The sequence below is a fragment of the Rhopalosiphum maidis genome, chromosome 2 (genome assembly GCF_003676215.2).
Source record: "Rhopalosiphum maidis isolate BTI-1 chromosome 2, ASM367621v3, whole genome shotgun sequence".
NCBI classification, from domain to species: Eukaryota; Metazoa; Arthropoda; class Insecta; order Hemiptera; family Aphididae; genus Rhopalosiphum; species Rhopalosiphum maidis.
Genome location: NC_040878.1, coordinates 38,484,556 through 38,509,465, shown reverse-complemented (window position 1 = coordinate 38,509,465; position 24,910 = coordinate 38,484,556). Strand labels below are relative to the sequence as shown.

Below are 24,910 nucleotides of genomic sequence, written 5' to 3'. Positions count from 1 at the left end.
TACTATAGTACCTATACGGCTATACTACGTATAATAATATTAGGTATATATTTTATAGTTGTTAGCCACATGTTTTGTTAAATAATGGTAAAAAATATTTTAAATTTTATTTTGGCCTACTGACCTCGTAAGCTTAATGTAATGGTTTTTATTGTACAATACAATCCCCTGTTCTGTGAATAGTAATCGATAAAATAAAACGAAAAATTATACTCCTCATTTTCCCTACGAGGCTACGACTACGAATCTCGATTCGTGATGACTACAGTTTGCAAATACCCAATATAATACTATACGCACGTAGGCGGTGGCGGTAGACCTGCAGCGCCCAGCACGTTGCAGCTGCTGCACCTTCACCGGCAGTGTTCTTTCTTCTCTACCAGCAATAATAATAATAATAATAATAATAATCGGTCTGCTAAAAAAAATCTAAAATTCCAATTATATATCCAGTTATATTATTATATACATAAGTGTATTATTATATACATATGTGCAAATCGAGTTAAATTTCGGGACTGCACATTTTTTTAAGCAAATCACTACCTTATTTAAATATTTTAAACATGCAATTTACTAAACCAATGACGCAACCAGGAGAGGGGGGTTAAGGGATTATAATTTCTTCAAGGCCTAGTATAATAACCTAAATAATCTTATGTATAAATATTGTAATAATGTGCTGCTGGTCCTGAATGATAAAGCTGATGAAGAAGAATATTAACAAAATATTTTCCACTTCATTGAAATTGTAACAACAATAATCAATAAAATACAAAAATTAAAATCCGTAAATAAAAATGTAAGCATTATTTGAATACTGGGGCAATGATATTTGATTTTTGTAAATAAACATTTTTTATTTTGTTGTACTCTAAAACCATATATATTAATAATTCTCATTGAACCGTTATGTGGTAGTATATCTTATTCTCATATAATATACCTATATTATTAAAAGTGGCGTTATGTGGGGGCCCCCATGGCAATCACCCCTTGCGCCTAACTGTAAGTCTCTTGAATGGGGCGCCACCGTGCTAGAAGTTAAATTTTTAGGAGGAAAAAGGCGGTGCCAAATAAAATTATAAATTATTATAAATAAATGTAATAATAATATATAAGAAAAATAAACTAATAGCAATGTAATTGTTGTAAAATAATAGCAAATATTATTAACAAATAATTAATACTTAGAACAGTGTGAGAAAAACATACACTCATAGATGCGATTAAAGGAAGACGCTAGACGCTGGAAAATGGTTGGACATGTCCTGAGACACCCCGAAGAATTACATAATATAACATTAGAGGGTATGACAGAAGGAAAGAAAACTGCAGGACGTCCCCGGAACTCTTATATAGGACAAATTAAATGTGATGCAAAAGTCTAAACCTTAAAGGAACTTAAAGAAAAGGCGAGTAATCGGTTAGAATGGAGAATTAGAGTTGTAAACCAACCTTCGGTTTTCAACCCGGGTTGAAAAAAAAATTAATATTATATAAACTTTATGTTATATGGTGCGGTGTAATGGACTTCAACATTTCCGAGGTGAATTAGAAAAATGAAGTTATTTTTAAAACTATATTATACAAGATTTTTTTTCGAGTATTTTTTAACATGCGAGGTTATGGTGGAAAGCGCTCTCCAAAGTCACTATAACCGTATTACCATAGAACATAAGCGTATTTGGGCTTTTTATATTTTAAAACTACAAAAAAAAATTATTTGCTTGCAAGAAATTATTAAATATTGTTTCTTACTGATAAATTATAATAGCCCACATTGATTTCTATATAATAGTATAGAAGACGTAGTGTAAGTAAGTGTAGTATTGAGCATAAGCGGAGATTTGATTGAATTTTAGGGGGGGGGGCTTAAATATTTTTTTGTAAAATAAACCGTGTGGGCTTTGCCCCCACACCCCCTCACTAATATCAATATATACAGGCGACGCCGTTTATAAGACTCACGGATATAATGTTTAGTCGCTTATTAGACTCAACATCGTCTGAAACGATCCGGACGTATTCAAATACATCATAAAAAAATTCGGTTATAAGACTCACCACTTTGTTTATAAGACTTAAATTTCGTAAAAAATAAACATTTTTGGTTAAAATTTAGAAATAAATTAGTTTTTAAAAATTACATATTTTTAGGTTGAGAGCCATCCTCTAAAGCAGCGGTTCCCAGACTATGCTCCGCAATGGTTTACCAAGCGCTTCGTAACACCACAAAAAATTGAAAAATTGTTCATTATTTAAAATTAGTATATATTTCATGAAGACTTGAATGTCATAATTCATCGACATGTGTAGATTGCTCACATTATTATATTAAGACTCACTCATCATGACGTGTATACGTAACGTTGTATTATTTTTAAATATTCTTATTTTGTAAATTTCAATAATAAATAATATTTTATCTAGCTCTTTTAATACTATTGTTTCACCTTTTATTAATAAATATAATTTTATTTTGATATACAATTCGTGTTTATTATGCTTCATAGACGATAGAATACAGGTAGATAATATTTATCGGGGTCTTCATGAGAAACTTCTATTTAAAAAAAGGCTCAGAGGCTGAAAAAGTGGGTCGCACTCAGAGTAAGATAGAAGAATACTCTACGGTGATCACACGCCAATCTAATCATATTTAATTTAAAGGATTTATATAAGTTTAAATTCTGAACACATGAACAAAGAATTTGTTTCATTATTTAAAGACTAGTTGTTATTTTATGCTCCGTAATTCCTTAATACTTAAAAATATATACAGGGTGATTCTTTTATCATAAAACACTAATTATTTAAAAAAATATTCATGTTTTTGAAAATATTTTTTTACAGTTTCAAATTTTTTTTAAAAACAACGTTTTTTATTAAAAAGATATATTTTTAAATAATTTTATCCTTTTATTTTTTTTAAGTTTTTACTTTTTTGAATGACAACATAGTTTTAATTTCATATTCCAAAGCAAAATAAATTTCTCGAGTATTTTGATACATAAAATTCGAATTTAGGGCAAGAAGTTAATGAGTTTAACTTATTTAAAGATTAGACAAGCGGAGTAGTGGACATTTTGTGGGGAAACCCCGTACCACTTCACTCCTTGCATCTGAACTTTAAATACTTTTAACTCATAAACTACTCCCCTAAATTCGAATTTTATGTATCTAATACTCAGAAAATTATTATGCTTTGGAATATGTAATTAAAACTAAGTTGTCATTCAAAAAAGTAAAAACTTAAAAAAATATAAGGATAAACAATATATAAAAATATAATTTTTTAATAGAAACATTGTTTTTTTAACAAATTGAAACTATGAAAATAAATATTTTTAAAAACATGAATACTTTTCGAAATAATGATAAAATAATTACCCCGTACAATTACACCATTACCTTTTCATGTTAAACATTTTTAATTTTTTCATATTACATATTGTTTATAAAATATATTTTCCATAACAATTGTATGTATTAACATAATAAGAAAATATCATTCTTTAAATTTGGTGAGATAGTGAAGAAACTAATTATTTCAAAATATATAATAATAAAATATTGGAAGTATAATTATTTACTTATTACGAAATAAATATATATATAGATTAGTTTTCATTTAAAAAATACAGACTAAGCAATGGCGTACATAGGCAGGGTTTTAGGGGTTCAAACCCCCCCTGAAATGTATGGTTGGTATGGGCATTGATTTTGGTTGTATAATATATCAGAATTTAAGAATGGACATTTTTTTTTAACCCCCCATGAGACTAAGTACTCAGATACTTATCTTATTATTAAAATTTTTAATAATAAAATATATATAATATATATACAATCATACTAAAATTTTATAATAAGTATAAAAATATTTAATTTACAAAAGTACATTATTTATTAGTTATTAACAATACAATTAAATAACGCATAAAGATATTTCAACAATAATAATATATATGCCAAATTTACAGAAAATATTATGTTTAATTTAAGTATTGTAACTTGAAATTAAGAATGAGACATTGTCATCTTTCATATCACAAACTATTTGTTTATGGAATCTCTTCATGTCTGTAAACGAAAAAAGCAACCGCGCATTTCTTGATAGATGTTCCGCAATAACACAAATAAACAATCCACAGTCAAAAAAAACATTAGAACTAAATATACTTGAGGGAATTTGGATGAAATTTGTTCTAAGAAACACTCCATTCCTTAAAAAATGTTCTAATTTCAAATATTTCATTATTAATCTCATGTGTTTGGAATTATTTTTTCCAAATTTATCATAATATATCATTTTTTCTTTTGTCATATCAACCAAGACTAAGCTCCAGCGATTTTCTTCTTTGGTGTAAATAGGGATCATCAATTTTTTTTTTGAGAATATATTAATATTTTTTGTCCAATGATGACCACTTGAAAACCCCTTTTCAGAAAAGGCGATGAAAAAAAAAGTATCAAACACATATACTTCATTTGCAGAACGTTGTGTGATTAGATCCATATATTTATTAATATATGTATCATTTAGACATTCATAGTAGTCCAAACTTGTTTTAGAATTTATTGTTGTACCTTTGGTTGTATCTATATCTCTGTTCTCAACCTAAAATTATGAAAAATATTTAATTACAAATAAAACTTGTTTGATGCTAAGACATTATCAATATCTAAAAAATGATTAGTACATAATTATAAATAATACATAAATAATCTTTATTTTTGTTTTTTCTTAATAGAAAAAAAATAATCATAAGATTTAAAATATCTATAAACAGCTCAAAAAGTATCAAAATATTTATAAAATTAAACAAACTATGTGTAGGAGATTCAAATATAAACATTAAGTGAAAATGTCATGTATAAAAAGTTATTCGTTATTAAATTATAATAAAAATAAAGAAGCAATTATGTCTGAATTAGTATAGAATAAAAATCAAGTTATTGTTTATTTTATCAGATTAAGAAAAGTACTAACAAATTTTTACAATTCTTCATCCTCCACGATATCAACTAAATCCAACAACCAACCAAAATCTATCCAAAAAATTTAAAATCAAAGCATTTTTACTGACCAAAAGAAAATAAAATAAAAAAAATGTACATCATTGTAAAATCAATACATTTATTATTCCACTTAAAATCTAAAAACAATTAGTTAATTTAAACTTAAGACATTTTTTTTTAAGTTTAAATATGTTAAGTAGTGTCACTGGACTTCCCTTTAAATCAATTTATTCAGTTTAATAAATGTAACTGTTAGTATTTTTTACTTATTGTACGTATTAATACTAATTTAAAAATATATTCTATACAAAAAAAAAAAAAAATTATTAAAATATCTCTCATTTATGAAATTTTAGATTTTTTGTTCTGTTATCTTGAACATGGGATATATAGAATAATAAAATATTAATTTGGGTGTAAATTCTGAATAATAGAGAATTAATAGCTTAGTATTAAGGTGGTTAACCAAAAAATTTACAGGATTTGTATAACTTTAAAACACTTTAATATAAATTAAAAAAGGGAGAAAGTAGATTTTCTATGTCAAAGGTTTTGAGTAAATTTGATTATTAAGTAAGTCATTGTAATGCTGTAGCGTGCTAAACAGTAATTTCTCGAGGTAGTTGCTTCAAGGAAGAAAAATTCGGGGTGTTTTATTAGGTGTGTCGTGTGCAACTCAGCATCTATTATACTGTTATATAATCTTATAATGGTTGATGGTTTTTTATAAAAATATGGCCTATTTTATCGTATAGATACTTTAAAAAACATAGGTATTAATATTTATAATTTTTAATAATAATAAAAAAAAAATTGCAAAAAAACTGATGATAGTGAGGTGGGTGATCAAATTTTATGGTTTAACTCAAGTCTGAAAAATGTTCAGCACTCCACTGCTATAAAGTATATATCAAATATTCAAAACTGAATTCTATGATAAATCATAGTATAAGAAAAATAATTTAGAGAGAACAATCTGTCAGCCTATATTGTATTATATTATATTAATATTGCTATTAAAAGCATGTAGAAAAATATTGTGAATAAAAAAAATGAATGTAACTTTCCTGCAGATATTTTTTTTATGTAAGTTGAAGAATTTATAAATAATAGGATAAAGAACCCCGAGTTACATTTTCAAATTTTTATATAAATTTATATACAAAATGATTTGCAAATTTATTGTGAATTTTATTCTCCTAAATAACTATAAACCTCTTAAATGCCTATGTATTTTTAATATTTTTTAATTGGTAAAAGTATAACTTATAAAGAACCTGGTACTACATTTTCAAGTATTTTAATCAACATTTTAAGGGAGGGGAGAATTGAAAATGCCTATTATTAGACAACAAAAAAAGAGTTTAAGTATTTTCATGATTAGAAAATGCTAATAAAATCATTTGATGAAAATTTCAAGTATTTATCAATTATTTGTTCTTGAGCTGTGCCAAAAGAAAAAATCTTTTTTGTCAAATACTTAATTTGCATAAAAATTCAAATTCTTAGTTTTTTTTAGGGGGGGGGGGTTCCCCAGTTATTAAGACAAAGTAATCCAATTTTATACCAGAAACAATTCCTAAAGTTAAAAATTAAAGCATTTATACTGCCCAAAAAACTGACGATAGAAAAAAACTAAAACCACACAACATTGTAAAGACAATACATTCATCACTCTGTTTAAAATTAAAAGATACGGTAAAAACTTTTTATAACGAAACTTGTTACAACTAAAAACTTTATAGAACGTAAATATTGCATTTTAATGATTGATTTGATTTATAACCTATTATATAATTCTTATATCCTCTATATTACGAAAACTTTCTATAACAAAAGAAATATTTTGGTCCCTTCAAATTTGTTATAGAGTTTTCACTGTAAATTTATTTTCATTTTTGCTCTTTATCTAGTCGTAGAATGTATTTTTTTTTTGTATCTAATTGATAAAATACAGTAATCAAATTTGGAGATAGCATTTGTCCCATATATAAAATATACAAATGCTTTGTTAATTGTGTTTGTGTATAATAATAAACAAAGACTTAGAGTACACAGTACGTACTTGATATTTGTTATTCTACCCCTTTTTCTTTTTTTTTTCATCTTTTACTCAAACTAAATAACTAAGCCATCATAACTTATTCTTTCTCATTTTGTCTACAAATGAGTATGCCACTCTTATACTACACCAATAAATTAATTTCTTATTCTATTCTTTCTAGTCAATACATCTACTTTGGTATTCTCATTTATGCTATAAACACCTTCTGTTCTGTTTTAATGTCTATAGCACAATATTTCAATATATACAACTGCTTTATAAAATGTATTTTTTAATAGCATCGTCATCCTAACATAAATACCTTATGCTTGTCTCAACTACTGTACACACATATAATTCTCAAAACCACCATTATTTAAGTACCACTTATACAAGGTGTTTGAACGTATTCACTTGACAGTTCACACACATCCCTTAACTTCATTACATATGTCTTGTCCCATTAATTTCTAGATTATTTCCTTTCCTCCCAAAATCATAGACAATTGCCTTAGCTTTATTTAGTTCTAACCTCAGTCCCTTCTATTCAAATGCTGTTTTTCACTCTTCTAACCGTTTATATATTTATATTACCACTATATGTCAAATATCCAGGAGCAAAATTATAACACAATAGTCATCAAATGATAATCTAATAACATAATATTACCTACCTAACATATTTATAGGAATATCATTCTAGTCTAAGAACCATTAAAATGAAAATGTTTAAAACAACATTTTCTGCAAGGAAACAATTAAAATATAATTTTATATAATAAAATTTACTTTACAAAAAAAATAAACCAAAACATATAGGTAGATAATTGGTATTTCTCTCGATATAAAATTTTCAATCAATGTTTAATTAAATATTAAAATTAATATAATAAGTAATAAAATATATTAAAGACTATTCAATCGTATATAATAAAAGTTATAACAATATCTCAATTCACAAATACTTAAATAGTATTGTACTATTTGTATGTACTATACCTATAGCAACCCGTTAAGTGTTATTGTGCTAGCTAGAAAACGAGGTAACCTAATCTAACCAGTAACCATAGAATAAGACAAACAGACTCCAGTGAACACAAATATAATCACATAACAATATCACGGATTAAATGAAATTTCATTGTTTTGAATTTTGCAAGTTCAAATTTCAACAAAATTCATAAAATTAGTACTTAATTAAATTATTTTGTAGTTAGAAATTTATAAACATTTTTGTTTTTATATCTAAGATTTAAAAAATTAATACAAGGTTCTTTAATAGTTTTCAATTATTTCAACCTAAAGTTAACATACCTGCGTATTTTATAATTTTTTGAATTTTTCTAAACATTTTTTATGTATTTTAAAATATTATTTATTTATGTATTATACACATGTATTTATGTGAATCTACTTTACTATTTTACAAAATTTACAGAAAGATGTTATTAAATTAAATGTTGAGTTATTTAACTTGAAGTCTTGAAATATATGGTTCAAGTATAAATTATAATAATTAATAATTAAATATAAATTATATAATAAAAGCAATATTTTCAGAAGAAATTATATTAACTTACTATAATACTAAAAGTAAAATAAATGACTATTATTAACTTTATCAAAAACAAACACTTGGCGATAGAGATTGATTAACCATTTTATTGATAAATTATTGTAGTTAAGAGTACCTTAATTGATGTCATTTTTAACTTAGCTGCTCTATAAAAATTAATTGATCGTAAGTTACCTTAAAAAAATAAATAAATAAACAATAATTATTATAGTATATTATGTTATAATAAAAAGTCACTTACCTTTCATATATTTTAATATTTATTACTTGACTACTTGTCTAAATTTGTGTGTATAAAATGTTTCTTTTTAATGTGGTTTACTTTGATAAATACAAATTACATTATTATTCAAAAACACATATAAAATGAAAATATGTTAAAATACATTAAGCACTGAATATTAAAATGTTTTATATAAATAATAATTTATGAAATAGTAAGTATTTATGCAGAGTGAATGAGATTATTTGAGAATATATGTAAAATAATAAATAATAGTGAATCATTCTATGCACATTTTGTCCGGTTGGTATTATTTGTATTTCGTATGAAGGTACTTATAGGCATCGAACGATGAAATAAATATACTCAAAAATGCTGCCTTGCGTTATAATTTACAAACTAGATAGTAGACACAGCACTTCCCGGTAAGATCATATCTATCTAATCTATCTGGCTATCTATATATTAATAGAGAGTGGTATACCTTAGAGAGTAGTATATATTCGATTGAACACAAAATCTTGAAAACTACTTGATCTATGTGACTATGTAGCTGCAATAGAAATTTGGTAAGTAGATACTAGATATTACTATTGACATAGGTAGAAGATGTTCAAATGTCTGTTAAGAATGTCGAAATTCTACTCCTAAAAGAGTCAAAAAGAGTAAAAGGTGTAAAAATAGAAAAAGTTATTTATTTATTTATTTTATATATCGACACCTCAGGAGCATTAGTACAGTAGAAATTTTAAATATTATAATATTATATAATAAATACAACTTTTTTCTGTTGATTTGTGAGTTACCACGAATGAAAAAAAAACATTAATTTATTATTATTAGATTAGAATTATGTATAAAAAGTAACATTTTAAAAATATGGGTGCAATTTATGTCACACACAAATAAACTATTTTTAGAAGATGAGCATCAAAAAAATGTCAAAAAACATTAAGTACTGGAAATTTAAACATTGGAACTCAGTTCAAAATATAATGAATAATAATATATATTTATATTATAATATTTATTTTTATATCACTTATTTTCGCATGAACTGTTTCCGTGGCATTTTGATATGCATAGTCGCTCAGCTGCTTTGCATGTGCACGTCCGTGTTTGGAACCTAACCGTCAATCACATGTAACTCTATAAGTTTTTCACTGTACATTTTCTTACAGAATATAGACGAACAGAAAGCTGATAGATATTAAGCTTAAGCAAGCACGAGTAAGGATGTCGTTAAACTGATTAAACATATTCGCAATTAGTATGTTATATTTATGTCCGCAATTCATATGCTACTTTTTTAAATTTCGTCCGCAACTTAGGTACATGGTTTTTGTCACTTTTTCCGCAATTAGGAAACACCACGGACATTTTGGTTAAAAAAATATATTTTATAATAATAATAAATATTATAATATAAAATATATATTATTCATTATATGTTGATAATACTGTACTATTAAATATTATATTATCTATATTGCCCAATATACGAAGGCCATTTTATATAATGCCCGGGTATTGTAGAAAATGCCCAAATTGTATATACTTTACCCGCAATATATATATAAAATTGGATGATATATTTTTTTTAATTGTAGAATATACTTTTTGTGAGTTTTCCAGATTGATGTAAAATGTATAGATACACATATAATCAATATACCTATATTGCATAATGTTCGTATTTGATTGTACATTAAACCGTTGTCGTACTTATTACCTTTTATGTTGATTATCAAGATAATATATAACTGGACAATATTTTATGAACACGTGAAAAAGTTCCTCAGTTTAAATTGTGCATTCAGGGGTGTCATTTCAATATTTACTAGGCTAGGGCATTTTAATGACTGCAGGCTGGCCCTATAACTATAAAACTTTTAAGTGCATATAAAAAAAAAAAGCTCTCTCCGCTCTGGCCCAAAATGTTCTACTAAAAAAAGACAGGATAGTTCGGCCCGGCTTGAAAAGTTCTACCAAAAAAAAAAAAACTCGATTTAGCCCTTTTTATTTTTTTTAAGGTCCTGTCCTACAAGTCTTTAGTACGTACGTATTAATTTTATATTATGATCTACTACTGATTTCTATATTATAATGTAGTATATTCTAAAATAGTCAGTAGAATTAAGATTATATAGCAATCCCGGGCCGTTTGGCTACTTTAAAATCTAGGGTCGGGCAAATGCATACTCCCACCATTCCCCAAATGACGCCCCGTGTGCATTAAAACTGTGTGTGTTAAATTAAAATGTGTTATAGCTTTTAATATAAGCGTAGTATACAATTTTTTTAGTTAAAACGTGATCAATATGACAATATCTTATTTAGTGGAAAAGGGAAATGTCTACTTTTGGTGGAAACGTGTTGCGCCCCTTTTTAGTTATTATGTAGGTTGTAGGTAGACTCGTAGAAGGTAATAGACGCGAGTTCGACCTAAATTAATACAATTAGTATTAATACAGTGAAACCTCCCTTAACAGATACCTCTAAATAAAGAACACTTTTATGGAATTTAACTTTTGATTTTAATAATTTCTATTGTAAATTTGTGGAATTAGAAAATTCATTAACATACAAAATGACTTCGTGTCTAAATACGAAACAATCTAAAGCAACTGATTTTTTAAATATATATTAGTTTTAATTTAAATAAATAACTAAATAAATAAATTAATTTTTTTAAATTATAATTTTAATTTTTTATTTCTCTAATATTATATTTCTCACTCTAAATACCAGACAACATTTCAGCGACCTAGGGTGTCCGGTATTTAGAGGTTTCACTGTAATACTAATATCTGACTTATGATAAATATAATTTTGATAATTATTTATTATTATTTTTTACAAAGCAAAATTTAAATTCGACGTTTTTTTATAATGATTATTATAGATATTTATCGATGTTTTTATTCCAAATAGTATTAAAAAATATATATTTATTGTATCCATTATACCTATACAAATCTACTAATCTACAATTATTAATAATGTGTATTTCAATCAATTTTTTTTGTTGAAATTTGTACAAAATAAAATTGAAATTATGTATTAGTTATAATAGATTTATAAGATAATATTATGTATTTTGTTTTAATTTTTATGTGTATATAGCAGTGGCGTAACAAAAAAATTTGGGCCCCTAAAATATATTGTTTATATAGGTAGGTATATATTAGTTTTAAAAACATTAATCTGTTATAAGTAAATCACTTATTCTAATTAAAATTTAAAATTTTGTTATGATATGATAAAAAATAACAATATTTATTTAATATTACACAATTATTACTTAATGTATAAAATACAAATAACTAAATTTTATTGAATTATTTTATTTAAATTCCTGCGATCTTTTAGCATTTTTTTTTTTGTGCAAATTTATCAACTAACATGCTTATATCTAAATTGTGCATAGATTAACACTAATGTAATTAAAAAAAAGCAATTATTCACGGGAATTAAATTTATTTTAACCAAAGGCTTCAATTTACTGTGGAATCTACGGGCTCTCAGTTACGCCACTGGTGTATAGTATATTAATATAATACAATCATTAATATTAGTGATCTAGTAATTTTAAATGGTGGATACCTTATATAATCTAGTTATATTATTATAATGTATTTCATAACGTTTTATATAGATGTTAACTTATTAAAATTCTTTGATAATACATTAAATTATTAAATTTTATATATAAAACTTGTGTAAATTTGTTTGTCTCCATATACTTGATCTAATTTTAATACATATATTTGTAAATGGTACTAATTGAGAAATTATAATTTACAGGTAAATTTTGACCGTTTGATATTTATTATTATAAAAAATGACATTTTAATAAGTTTCATACCAAATACCAAAATTAACTAATATAACTTTATAGGTAAAAGTGCAATTTGAAAACCCAAAATTAAAATGTTTTAGGTGGCTTTTGTAGTGATTAAGGAGCCTCAATAATAGTGTTTAAATTTATGGGGTACCTAAACCAATTTGCACTGGAGCATACAAATTACAAATATCTATACCGAACTATTTGGAAGATTGTCCCAGATTCCCAGACATGCGCGGATGTCAGTCTTTACGTAACGCAAGCTGGGAAATTGACCGGATCAGAGCTTCTAATTCAAGAACTGTTGAAACATGTTGTGATAAATTGTTATTTTGTCATATTATTGGCCGATTAGGAAATTGAATGTTAAACATTGTTAAAGACTAGAGTAACAAATAACAATTATTGATAAAATATTATATAATTATATAATGAAATAGTATTGATTATAGAATAGTGTAATAAAAAAATAAAAAATATGAGGAAAATATAGCGAATGCAACATAAATGCATATATATGTCTTATATTATGATATAAGATAACTGTTATTTTTATTATTTTTATTGAAAAACAGAGTAGGTAGGTAACCAAAGTTGCTAGTCGTAATGCTACAGAATTTATTTTACATTAATTCTCGACTTTTAAATATGATTTAAGATATTTAAGTTAAACATTGGTTAAACATAAATTGGAAAATTCATGTGGGTGCTAAACTAGGTTTATGTTTATGCCTATTGGCCTAACATAAAATCATTATAAAAAATAAAAATATAAAATCAATGATATAACACGTTGAAAGAGTAATACCGTAATACCGTGGATATAATGTATTCTCCAAGATGCCCTCAGAGCACGATTTAAGATAGTATGGTATGGTTGCCCCAAGGTTTATAGATCATACCTTGTGATTGCCCGACAAATCATTATAAAGTGTACCGAAATCACTAGTAAAAACAGCTGAAAATTGCACTACTAGCGCTTGAATGTAATAGAGTGGTATAGCCTATATTCCTATAAGGTCAAATATCGTGCTGGTTGACGTTTAAAACGTTCTTATCATAGGTCGTCGGGCAACCATACTATCTTAAATCGTGTTTCAGAATCGCTAAAACAGCTGTGGAACTACAAACTAGCGCCATCTAGCAATATTTTTATGAAAATTCAACAATTCAAAAATTACATCTAAATAATCTATATAGTATGAAAAGATTGTGGTTATGTGGTTGTATGATATAATAATATCACAATAATATGTACAATGTACCATATAAATTTAAAAGTAATCATATTGACAATCCATTATAACGCTAGGTGACTTTACCATAGATTAAATATACTATAGATAGCTCACGCCGTGGAAAAATGTGGCAACCACACAGGCGAGCGGTTTTGGACCCCGACGGAATAGTACTAATGGACTCCCATAGGATCGCTATAAGTATTATTAATATTACGCATGCGCCACTAAGACACGTAATAATCACGGACTAAAATATATCCGCGGTATTGATTAAATATACATTATATTTTAATCAATGCCAATAATAATAATATTAAATAATAATAATTATTAATAATAAACAGGCGAAAGTACCTACAAAATAATTAAAAATGTGACTAAATTATAAATTTTTTAAAATTCTTTTATAATTAATATAACAATATAAACAAATATAATAACTTAAAAGCTATTAATTTATAATACTTTACGTTTTACAGAATACTGGTGAAAATGTTAACACTAACAATATATTATAATAATAACATTTTTATAAAAAGTTCTAGTATATTTAATGTATGACTTTACTCACTACTCAGTAAATAGTTCCATAACATTGCTGTTATAACTACTAGTTCTCCCGGAGTATGTACGGTGAACCCATGAATTAAAATATATATGGGTGTACCTAGAGAGCCTTTATAATTATATTTATATCTAGGCTCTCTAGATGTACCTATATTGTGCTTTTTTGATTGTGATTACGCATTTCTGTTTTTTTACTAATCTTGATATTATTATCTATGGTTTTATTTGTAACCATGGTTATCACTTAAATATCACATTTAATCACATTGTGATTATCACAATAATATTTTTCTATAGTTATGGAGTTTTTGACCTCTTGAGTCATGCCTTTTCGTCACTACTTTCTTCAGTATTCTCAAAAATTAGTTATTATATCATAGTTCTACAAGGTTTATAAAATCTTGATTCTTGACTAACGGGTTTTGTATAATTTTTTAACCTTCAGTATGGACTAGTTTGTTAATAATTTTAACAACTATTAGTTTATTATTTAGTTAACATTATTTTACAAAATTTAAAAGTGTACATAAAATATAATATATAATGTTTACCGACTATATATTTACACCTAAACTGTATAAAGTATATACCGGAATTCGAAGAAACGATGTAAGCATAAACTATAAGTTGTTTATTTAAATTTGTCGTACACTAATGACTTTATATTTCAAAATCACAAGTAATTTTTAATGGATAAACCTCTAAAAAAATGTGTTTATTTTTCATTAAACAAATTAAATTTGATCATTCATAGTTATATTAATAAATTTGATAGCTTTATCATTAATATTTTTAAATTTATACTTTTATTTAGGTAATATTGTTGTATTTAGTACCTACTTATTAAGATATTTTAAAAAATGTTCATATTTAGGTTTTAATTATGCAATACATAATTAAAAAGCATCTTGAATAATTAATAATAATAAATACTTAGTTAATATCAATGAGTTATAATTTTTATTCATTTTTTATTCAAGTAGGTTAGATTAGGTATAATACATAAATAGTTTATTATTTAAGGTTCTTTTTAAATAAAAATGACTTTGATGAACATTTTTATAAATAATTTCATATAATTTAAATTAATGAATTAGTAATTATCTGGTTATTGAAACTTAAATATATTTTTATATTAATGTGTTTAATTTCTGTTAAAATGTATATGATTCAATGTCTTATATTAAATGCAAATTGTTATGAATTTGCTTTAACTAGTTAGTATTTATAGCCTATAGGAATAAGTACATAGATAGTTATTAAACATATTTAATTACTTAGTTAATAGATAAACAAACATAACATTTATTTTTGTGTGTTGCAACTATAATACCAAATATGTGACCATGTAGGTTAATTAAATTTAATTATAAAAAACATGGGTACCTCATATTAAATTATATTTTATTGTATTTTTTATTTATTAATTATGTTTAAATAAAAACATAGTAAATACAGTTTTAAACTTTTAATTAAAATTTTTTTTTCAATTTATTTTAATAAAGCAATACAAATTAGTAAAAACATTGAATAAGTACTATTTTGGCTTTACTAGTTATAACTGTTCTACTATTTTATATAATATTCTTTGATTTTACTAAACCTAATTTAACCTAACCTAATAAATAATCATTATAAATTAAATAATAAATAAAGTAAAATAATATGTTCTACACTTACCGCCATTTTGTTATTAAACTGTATACTCAATAAAAAAAATTGAACAATTAAGATCTTAAATTAACACTTGGTATGGTACTGAAGTACTAGTGACCAAGGACAAAATTATTACAGTTAACGTTTTACAATACAGCATGTATTTACTCTATTTTCTGTTCTGTCTAATAAATCTACCAATATATTATAAGCATTGATTAATTATACTATTATACTTATTATTGTATAATTAATCAATAATATGACCTTTGAAGTTAGAAAAACTATTATAGATTAGATAATGTGCCTTGTATAAATAAATAATAAGATAAAAAACAAACCATCATGCATTATTTTTAACATTTTTCCTACTATATATTAATTATATTTTGTTATATATAACAAATGTTATAAAGTTATTCTAGCTATTTCATTAGGAATTGATGAGTCATGATTAGGGAGCGGATGTTTATGCTCTAAAAAATTTAAAAATATGCATGCAATTATGCACTATAAAAATATGCTTAGAATTTATTAAAAATGTATTATAATAAATTATTAATAATTTAAAAAATTAAATTAAATTTTTTATTATTAAAATTAAAAATTAAAAAAGATGTTTGCAAACTGTTGCTGAGTTTTTTGTTAATCTGAAAATAATAAACATGTGTATTAGAAACCAATTTATAATATACATATATATATTTATTTATTTTTGTTGCGGTACATACTCGATAAGGAGATAAAGCACAGTAATCGAAATGTCTAGAATCTAGATGAATCCCACACTTCCACCGATACAAGCAAAAACTAGTTATTCCCGGTTGGCTCAAATATTACATAGGCCTATAGCTGCGGGATATTTTGATCTATTAATTCAAGTCGTGTTAAGTCCAAGTATAATACAAAATACCTCAAATATGAACTAAAAGCATGATAAACATAGAAATATGATAAATTTGAATTCTTTGGGCGATAAAACAAATTTCTATCTTACTCTGCATTAATTTATAATTTATAGATGTCATTACAAAATAGGATAAATGCATAAACATCCGCTCCCTAGTCATTATTATTAAAATATATTTGTATAGGTATTTGTATGTCCTAAAAGTTTAATAAAAACCGTTTAAATTTCTTAATTTTAATATGTAGGCAGCTGTATACATGTAATAAATTGTATTCTTTAACTGTTTTATATTATATTGTTTAATATTTTAAAATATATTTGATAATAATTAAGAGTTGAAAAACATTAATTTGTTTGGAAAAATTATAAAACTAGAAAGTTGCTTGCTATATAATATTGATAAGTGTGCTGTGTACTCATCATTATGTAGGTCTCTGCAATGTAAATTTTGTTAAATTCAAATTTTGTTACAATATTTTTTAATTGGGACTTAATAGAAATCTTTGGAGGAATCCTATATTACATTTTTTAATCATTCTTACTTAAAAAAATCAAAAATTTTATTTTCACATAAGAATCAAAGGATTTTACAAAAAAAATATTCATTTTATTGAAAAGTATGTTAAGCATAGCAAATGATAATATAAATATTTGGTGAAAAATTTTCAAGTTGCTTAAATTACTTATTTGTTTTTGTCAATAACTATATTGTATAAAAATGTTCATCCTATTCCCTAATTTTTAAATTTTATTTTCCCCTGTTAATTTGAAAAATAATAGGAATTTTAACCCTCAAAAGTATCATATAGATTTAATTTCCTACAAGGAAGTAGAAACAGCCAAAGTTTAAGCTATAAACAACACACATCTAATCAAAAATGATACATCATTATTCCCATTCAAAATCTAAAGGTATTAAAATAAGTAACAACTATTGACTTTTAACCTAGTTTTTTTTATTATTCGGTAACTATGACTATTAGATGTGGAATTTTTTCGTTAAAGTAGGATACAGTAGTATAGGTTTTTTTGGAATACATGTTGTCACCAAACCTCAAAAAATTCAAACCTTACCAAATTTTAAATGTTCCAAGCAATAACTTTTTGTCTCCTCTTTAATGCTTTCTGGTTCATCAGCAATTATACTCTACATCATGATTTCAGCATAAAAATAAAATCCATACTTATTTGACTATAATAACTATAATTAATTTCATAAAAACTTCTTCAAATATGCAAACTGTCTCATATCTAAACTATTCTTTCATAATCTCTAACAACCCTATCCGTTGTTTATAAGTAACCATATGTTCTATTACAGGTTTTCAACTGGTGTGTCACAAGGGCTCTTGAAGTGTACCATAAAAAATCTATTAATAGTTGTATAACTATGTACTTATATGCATATATATATATAAACAGGGCTCGGACTTATAGCACTTAAAATCATTAAAATAAGCGCTTAAAAACATTGTTATAAGCACTCAAATAAGCATTAAAAAAACTTAAATTTAAGAAAAAATATTAAATCAAAAAAATAACTTTCTTTTTATATGATATAATAGGTACTAGACATAATTTGTAATTGTGCTAAAAATAATATATTTAAAGATTAGAAAAAATATTAAAACAAAATGATTAGGAAAAGTTTTTAACTAAAAAATTAAAAATTAAATCTTTATATCCCTGAACTCTAGTTCTATTTTAAACATTAGAATATTTTTGTTTTTAACAATTGCAAGAGAAAATCATGAAAAAAAGTAGAAAAATTGGTCAAAAACAAAAATAGTCAGAAAAAATGGAAATAGCATTTTTTTTTTAAATTTGTTGGAAAAAGCACTTTCAAATTTCATAATTGAACGTATTGTAACATGAACATTTCCATAGAATTCTGCAACATTTTAAGTCCATCCATAAATATAAGCAAATGCTTTAAGTCCCAAACTCTGTTAAAATATGATTCACATATTATATAGATTGGGGTATCATATCGCAAAAATTTTATAGGAGATGAAGTGTGCCGCATTGTTAAAAAGGTTGGAACACCACTGATCTATCTAATAATCTATAGTAATTTAATATTCCTAAGTTAATAAATTGAAAGTAGTGTCAATAGATTCTCATTTGCTTCACGTTTTATAAGTCTAATACACTTATTTACTTATTTTATTATGATATATAATGTGTATATGGATTGTAAATGTCTTTTATACAAAATAAATATTGGATTGATACTTGAGGTTACAAATTTTTAAAACTAAATAATCAGTTAGTACTAACAATAAAGTTAAAATTGAATTTTTTACATTAGAAAGTTGTTCAATAGACTTACTCTAGGTTTCATTAATATAGATTTACATGCCAAGTTCAACGAAAAGTGTTATTTCATTGAACAAATTTCTATAAATTAGTTCTGGTGTAGTGGTGTTACTCTTTTGGAGTATTTGCATAGATAGTTAAGTTTTTTTCCCAAGGAGGTATAAATATTGTTAGTTTCATGTTGAATTGTAAGGTAAAATATTGGTATCAGACATTGCTTTTAAGTCTGAATGGTTTTTGCATTTTGATTGTAAATGATTGAAAATTACTTAATGTTTATAATAGAAACGCTACAATTAGCTGGTATGGATAAAATTTTAGTAATATAGTTGAGTAATTAACTCTGCAGGAATGAAGTGGTTATTTTACGGGAATAGAAAATAAACTTACTATTAGGCTACTTCTAAAGAATTCCTTTCAATATACATCTAAATATTATTTTCAAATATTGTATTTTAATATTTATAATAATCATCTGAAAATAAATAAGTATTATAAATGGACATTTACATTTGATCAATCCTCATAAGATCTTTTAAAAAACATTGATATTTAAATTGTATACTCATTGGTCATTGAGTCAACACAATTGATTACTGTATGTCTTTAAATTTATTCTTGTTGTATTTTAAATAATATACCTATATATTTTTGTTCTTAAAAAGAAATTAAAGATTGGATTTAGTCAATATATCTGTAATTTTTAATTTTTTGACATCCATTTTATTAAAATGTTTTAATATTAAATTCTCCCATAGGCAGATTTCATCCCAAACCACAGGGTTTGTATAACCAACCTATGGCTTTAACAATGGGAAACAATACCACTCCATTTCGCCACTTGGTATAAAAGTATATCCCTAACTATCTCACTAAAACTCTGGTTTCATAACCTTAATCTCTCTAGGAAATATGCAACATTGCTCTTCCATTTCTTATTTGGTTACCCTTTAGTTTCCTTCCATTCATTTAAACTTCCATTGAATAACTCCCCTTTTTGCTCTCTCTACAACAAACCTATGGTTTACAACTGCTCTATAGTATAATGCACTTTTATGCTTATATCCTAATTGTATAACAAAGTTTAAATAATAAACAAAATAAATATTAATTTTTAAACTTTTGTTGCAGGAATATGTTCAATTATGGCAAGAAAATATAGCAGACAAAATATTAATGACTGTATGTATAAAACATGTATATAATTTTATTTTTGTTTAACATCATTAAATTAGTGTTTTTTTTTTAAATTTGTAACAATCAATTGCTTAATATATGCGATTTTAATTGTAATGTATTATAGTTATTAATTAATATTCAAATTTAAGACATCATATATTATGTATATTATCTAAACACATTTGTTTGTAGATTGAATTTGCGAGTGTATTTATTAAAATGGATAACAGTGAAAGTAGTAAACACGGTAACGGTTTGAGTATAGAACTATAGACTTTAGAAGTTAGAACTGAACACACTTAGAATAAAATAGTGATTCCAGTAAACTAGTATGGTATAAATAGTTGGTTTAGTTATCAAGATTTAGCTTAGTTAAAAGAGACATATTTAGTTGTTAATTTTACAAAAAAATTGAAAATTATATTTTTCACCAAGTAAGTTGTAATAGAATACGGTATATAAAAACAAACAAGATTTAGATGGTCTTTGAATAGAAACATTTTTAATAAACTAATGTTGTTATCTATAACATAAACTATACTATAAATCTATTACTATTTCTTTCTTTTTTTTAGACTTACATTGTTACACAAGTAGCCACTTACCTTTCTCCAGCATTATTATACATGTATGGTAAATGGCTGTTAAGTCCAGAATTTGTAACCAAACTATTTTTTCGAGGATCAATATTAGGTATAACTTTGATGACAACATTTATTTTGAGAAGTTATGGAAGAGCTATAAATCCAAAGTATAAAACTTTTTATAACGATCTTCTTAATGCTAAGTTGAATTATTCAACTGATAATAAGGTATAAAAAGAATATTTTGTTAAATCTTATTTTATTTTCACTATTTATATTTTATATTTCATTTTTTTTTTTATTCTTAGAAAAAACTGCACAGCTACGATTTTGATTTTTCAGCATGGCCTATCGACTTTTCATGGACTCCTGCTGAAGAGTATGAATTAAATTATTTTATTGTATTAATTGTTAAGAATGCAATTGATGAACTTTATTTATTTTTAGAAAAAATTACAAATCAAATTTAATAAGCAATAATTTTAAGATGTCATTACAACTTCTAAGTAGCCCTAGCCGTCTTATTGGGTTTATAGCATTACATACTTTTGGAATATCATTAATTTATCCTGGTTCTACTTCACTTCTATTCTATTTAAGTAAAGTTACTTTATAACTAATATTAATTACTTATTTACATTTACATTTATTTTTTGTAACCTTAATATTATTACAGTGAATCAGAACTTACAGAAAGGAAGACGAGCTTTAATCACTTCATTTGGAGGTATACGATATAAATTAAAAACTATCGATGGAAATTTTGTAGACTCAATGTTCATAGACAAAAGGTTAATTATAATTAATATTTCTATAATACGAGGTGTGACAATTAAGTAATGAGACTGATTTTTTTGCTGTGCATGTGTTAGCACTGTGCACTTGGAAATATGGGACTTTAATCTCATGATATAAATCTATAAATAGATGTATTTGGAACTCCTGTAAGATCATTAACTCACCGTTTATGTTGGCTTCTTTAATTTAGTGTATGAAGCGTGTGTCACGAAAATGGAACTTCGCAATGGTACGCGATAAAGTTTTGTGTGAAACTTTGCGAATCTGCGAAGGAAACGCTAGACAAAGTAGTTAAAGTGTTCGTGATGAAGTTACGAGTCGTGCACAAGTATTTTGGTGGCACAGTGATTTAAAATCGGTCGTGAAATATTAATCGAGAAACGAATGGTTGCGAAAAAGAGTCATTAGAGTGCGTCCAAACATCGCAACCTCGTGGATCCTTCATCATAACAATGCGCCATGTCGTCGAGCTTTCAGTGTGACTCAATTTTTGACCTCAAAAAATATCTCAGTGTTGTCCCAGGCACTATATTTTCATGATATGTCTCCATATGACTTTTTTTTGTTCCCCGGGTGAAACAGGTCGTGAAGGAACCCGTTTTGAGTTGGTAACTGACATTCAAACGTTCGTAACGAGGGTGCTCTATGGACTTCCAGAAGAGTTATGAAGACTGTAAAAAACGCTGGACTCGGTGTATAGCTGTCCAATGGGAGTATTTTGAAGGGGATCATATTGTTGTACCTTGATTTATAAATACACATTTTCTTTTCAATCAGTCTCATTACTTAATTGTCACACCTCGTATGAATGAATTCAGTAGCTATTAAATTAAGATACTGTATGGTTGTAGTAAGCTAATTATATACCTTTGTTCTAGACATTCAAATATAAATTCTTTGAATCCAAAATTAATTATTTGTACTGAAGGAAATGCTGGGTTCTATGAAGCGGGAATTATGAGTTCAGCTATTGAAACTCATCATTCTGTTTTAGGATGGAATCATCCCGGATTTGGATATAGCACTGTAAATACATATATATATATATATATAATAACTATTTGTCTATTGTTTATAGTTTTTTTTATTTAATAATAGGGCGTACCTTACATAGAACAAGAACGAAATGCTGCTGAAACTGTAATAGAGTTCGCTATAAAGCATTTAAAATTTAGTCCTAAAAATATTATATTATACGGTTGGAGTATAGGTGGTTTTGCTTCCACCCATTTAGCCAAAAAGTTCCCTGATGTACACGCTGTGGTAAATTTTAATTGTATAAGAGCTTAAAAATATTTAATCCACTAGCTTATATTTAGATACTCGATGCTACATTTGATGATCTGGCACCATTAGCAATTCCACGGATGCCTAGCTTTGCTGAGAAACTAGTAGATTTTACTGTAAAAGAATTCACAAACTTGAATGTGGCTGAAAATTTAATTCAATATCCAGGACCAGTTCTATTAATTAGACGATCCAGTGATGAAATTATTGCACTTGAGTAATACATACAACTATTAATTTATGTATATTATCTTAATTCAATTTTTATTATTTTTAAAGTCCCCAAAATGTAGCTACAAATCGAGCAAATCACCTTCTAGAATTATTATTAGAAAGAAGATTTCCAAAACTTTTTTCTAATGAATCTCGATCAGCTCTTTGGGTTTGGTTATCTACATCTGGTGAACAACAAAGTATGTAATAGCAATACTAAGTAGCATTTAATACATTTTAAAATATCTTATTTAAATACATATTTATTTACTTTTTAAGTAAATGAATATTTTATAAAAACAACAGAATTTTTAAATAATGTGAATAGCTATGTAAAATTTCACATAACCTTAAGTCCACGGCACAAAAACTAGTTCTTAAATACCTTAGTACTATTTACTCTACCAGTTAGTCATGGGTTCTCAACTTACACTGTTTATCACACATTGTGCGGCTGTCCCAGTACTACTTACTATTTGTATAATACAGACATCCAGTGGACTCAGCTTTTTTTGCGTATCCTTAGTCCTTACTATAGTACATTTTTAATAAACTAATTAGTTTATAAAATATTTTAAAGTATTTTTAGTAAATTAAGTTTTAATTAAAAAAATTGCAGCAATTAATTTAATTATATTTTGGATCCTTGAGGTGAAACAACCGCCAAGTTTGTGATGGTTAAGGGCCAGTTTTCATGTCACAGACTGTTTTTATAAGAATTTATTAAGATTTGCGTTATTTTAAATTGGTACTGGCTTATTAAAAATATAAAATTCTTGAATGATACTATTTCAGATCAAGTACGTTTACAATACGATGTTGATTTAAACCATCAATCAAAACTATTTCCTTCATCTAGTAAAAATTATCCATTAAATCTTGGTGATGGCTGGAAAGATCAAGAAAAAATAAAAATGTTACTTTATTTGGTAAGTTATTATTTTCATGACTTTTTTGTGGGAAATTCTTAAATATATATCCTAGGATGATTAATTTTTATATTTTTATTTTTAGGCTGATTATTATATGAAAGATTATAATTCCACACATTGCACTCCATTACCAACACGTTACTTGGGATTTATAATTTAAATATGTAATATAAATTTTTTTTAAGTTTTTTGTATTAATATTTTGGTATAATTTTTCAGTCATAATTTTAATATTTATACAAAATCTTTTCATTAGTTATGTTATTGTAAAATAAGGTTTTGTTTCTGTATTTGTCCATAATTGTGAAATGTTATTGGTGAGTTTAAATAATAATTTTTAATTTTAGTAGGTTACTTTGGTTGTATTTATTTTTGAAGAGGGCTATCATCTTCTAATATTAAGTTTGAAGTGTTCCACATTCTAATTACTAATTAAATGGTCCATGGATTTTCATATTTAGGGTTCAGGACTTATAGAACTAAAAATCACTAAAATTATGCTTATTATG

At 25.5% G+C, this 24,910-nt stretch overlaps 2 protein-coding genes across 2 annotated transcripts; one reads left to right on the top strand and one right to left on the bottom strand.

Annotated features, from left to right (window-relative positions):
- Nucleotides 1-3,979: 3,979 nt before the first annotated feature.
- On the bottom strand, nt 3,980-16,360 carry LOC113551505 (sentrin-specific protease 2-like). Its single transcript, XM_026953773.1, has 2 exons — nt 16,204-16,360; nt 3,980-4,624 (listed from the first exon to the last, which is right to left on the bottom strand). The coding sequence occupies exons 1-2, from the start codon at nt 16,207-16,209 to the stop codon at nt 4,004-4,006; spliced, it is 627 nt and encodes a 208-aa protein (XP_026809574.1). The 5' UTR covers nt 16,210-16,360; the 3' UTR covers nt 3,980-4,003.
- LOC113551501 (protein ABHD16A) lies at nt 14,830-24,873 on the top strand. The gene is made up of 12 exons (XM_026953770.1): nt 14,830-15,132; nt 20,540-20,590; nt 21,163-21,399; nt 21,480-21,550; nt 21,619-21,770; nt 21,848-21,962; nt 22,848-22,995; nt 23,068-23,232; nt 23,289-23,473; nt 23,536-23,669; nt 24,265-24,398; nt 24,484-24,873. The coding sequence occupies exons 1-12, from the start codon at nt 15,067-15,069 to the stop codon at nt 24,559-24,561; spliced, it is 1,536 nt and encodes a 511-aa protein (XP_026809571.1). The 5' UTR covers nt 14,830-15,066; the 3' UTR covers nt 24,562-24,873.
- Nucleotides 24,874-24,910: the final 37 nt, after the last annotated feature.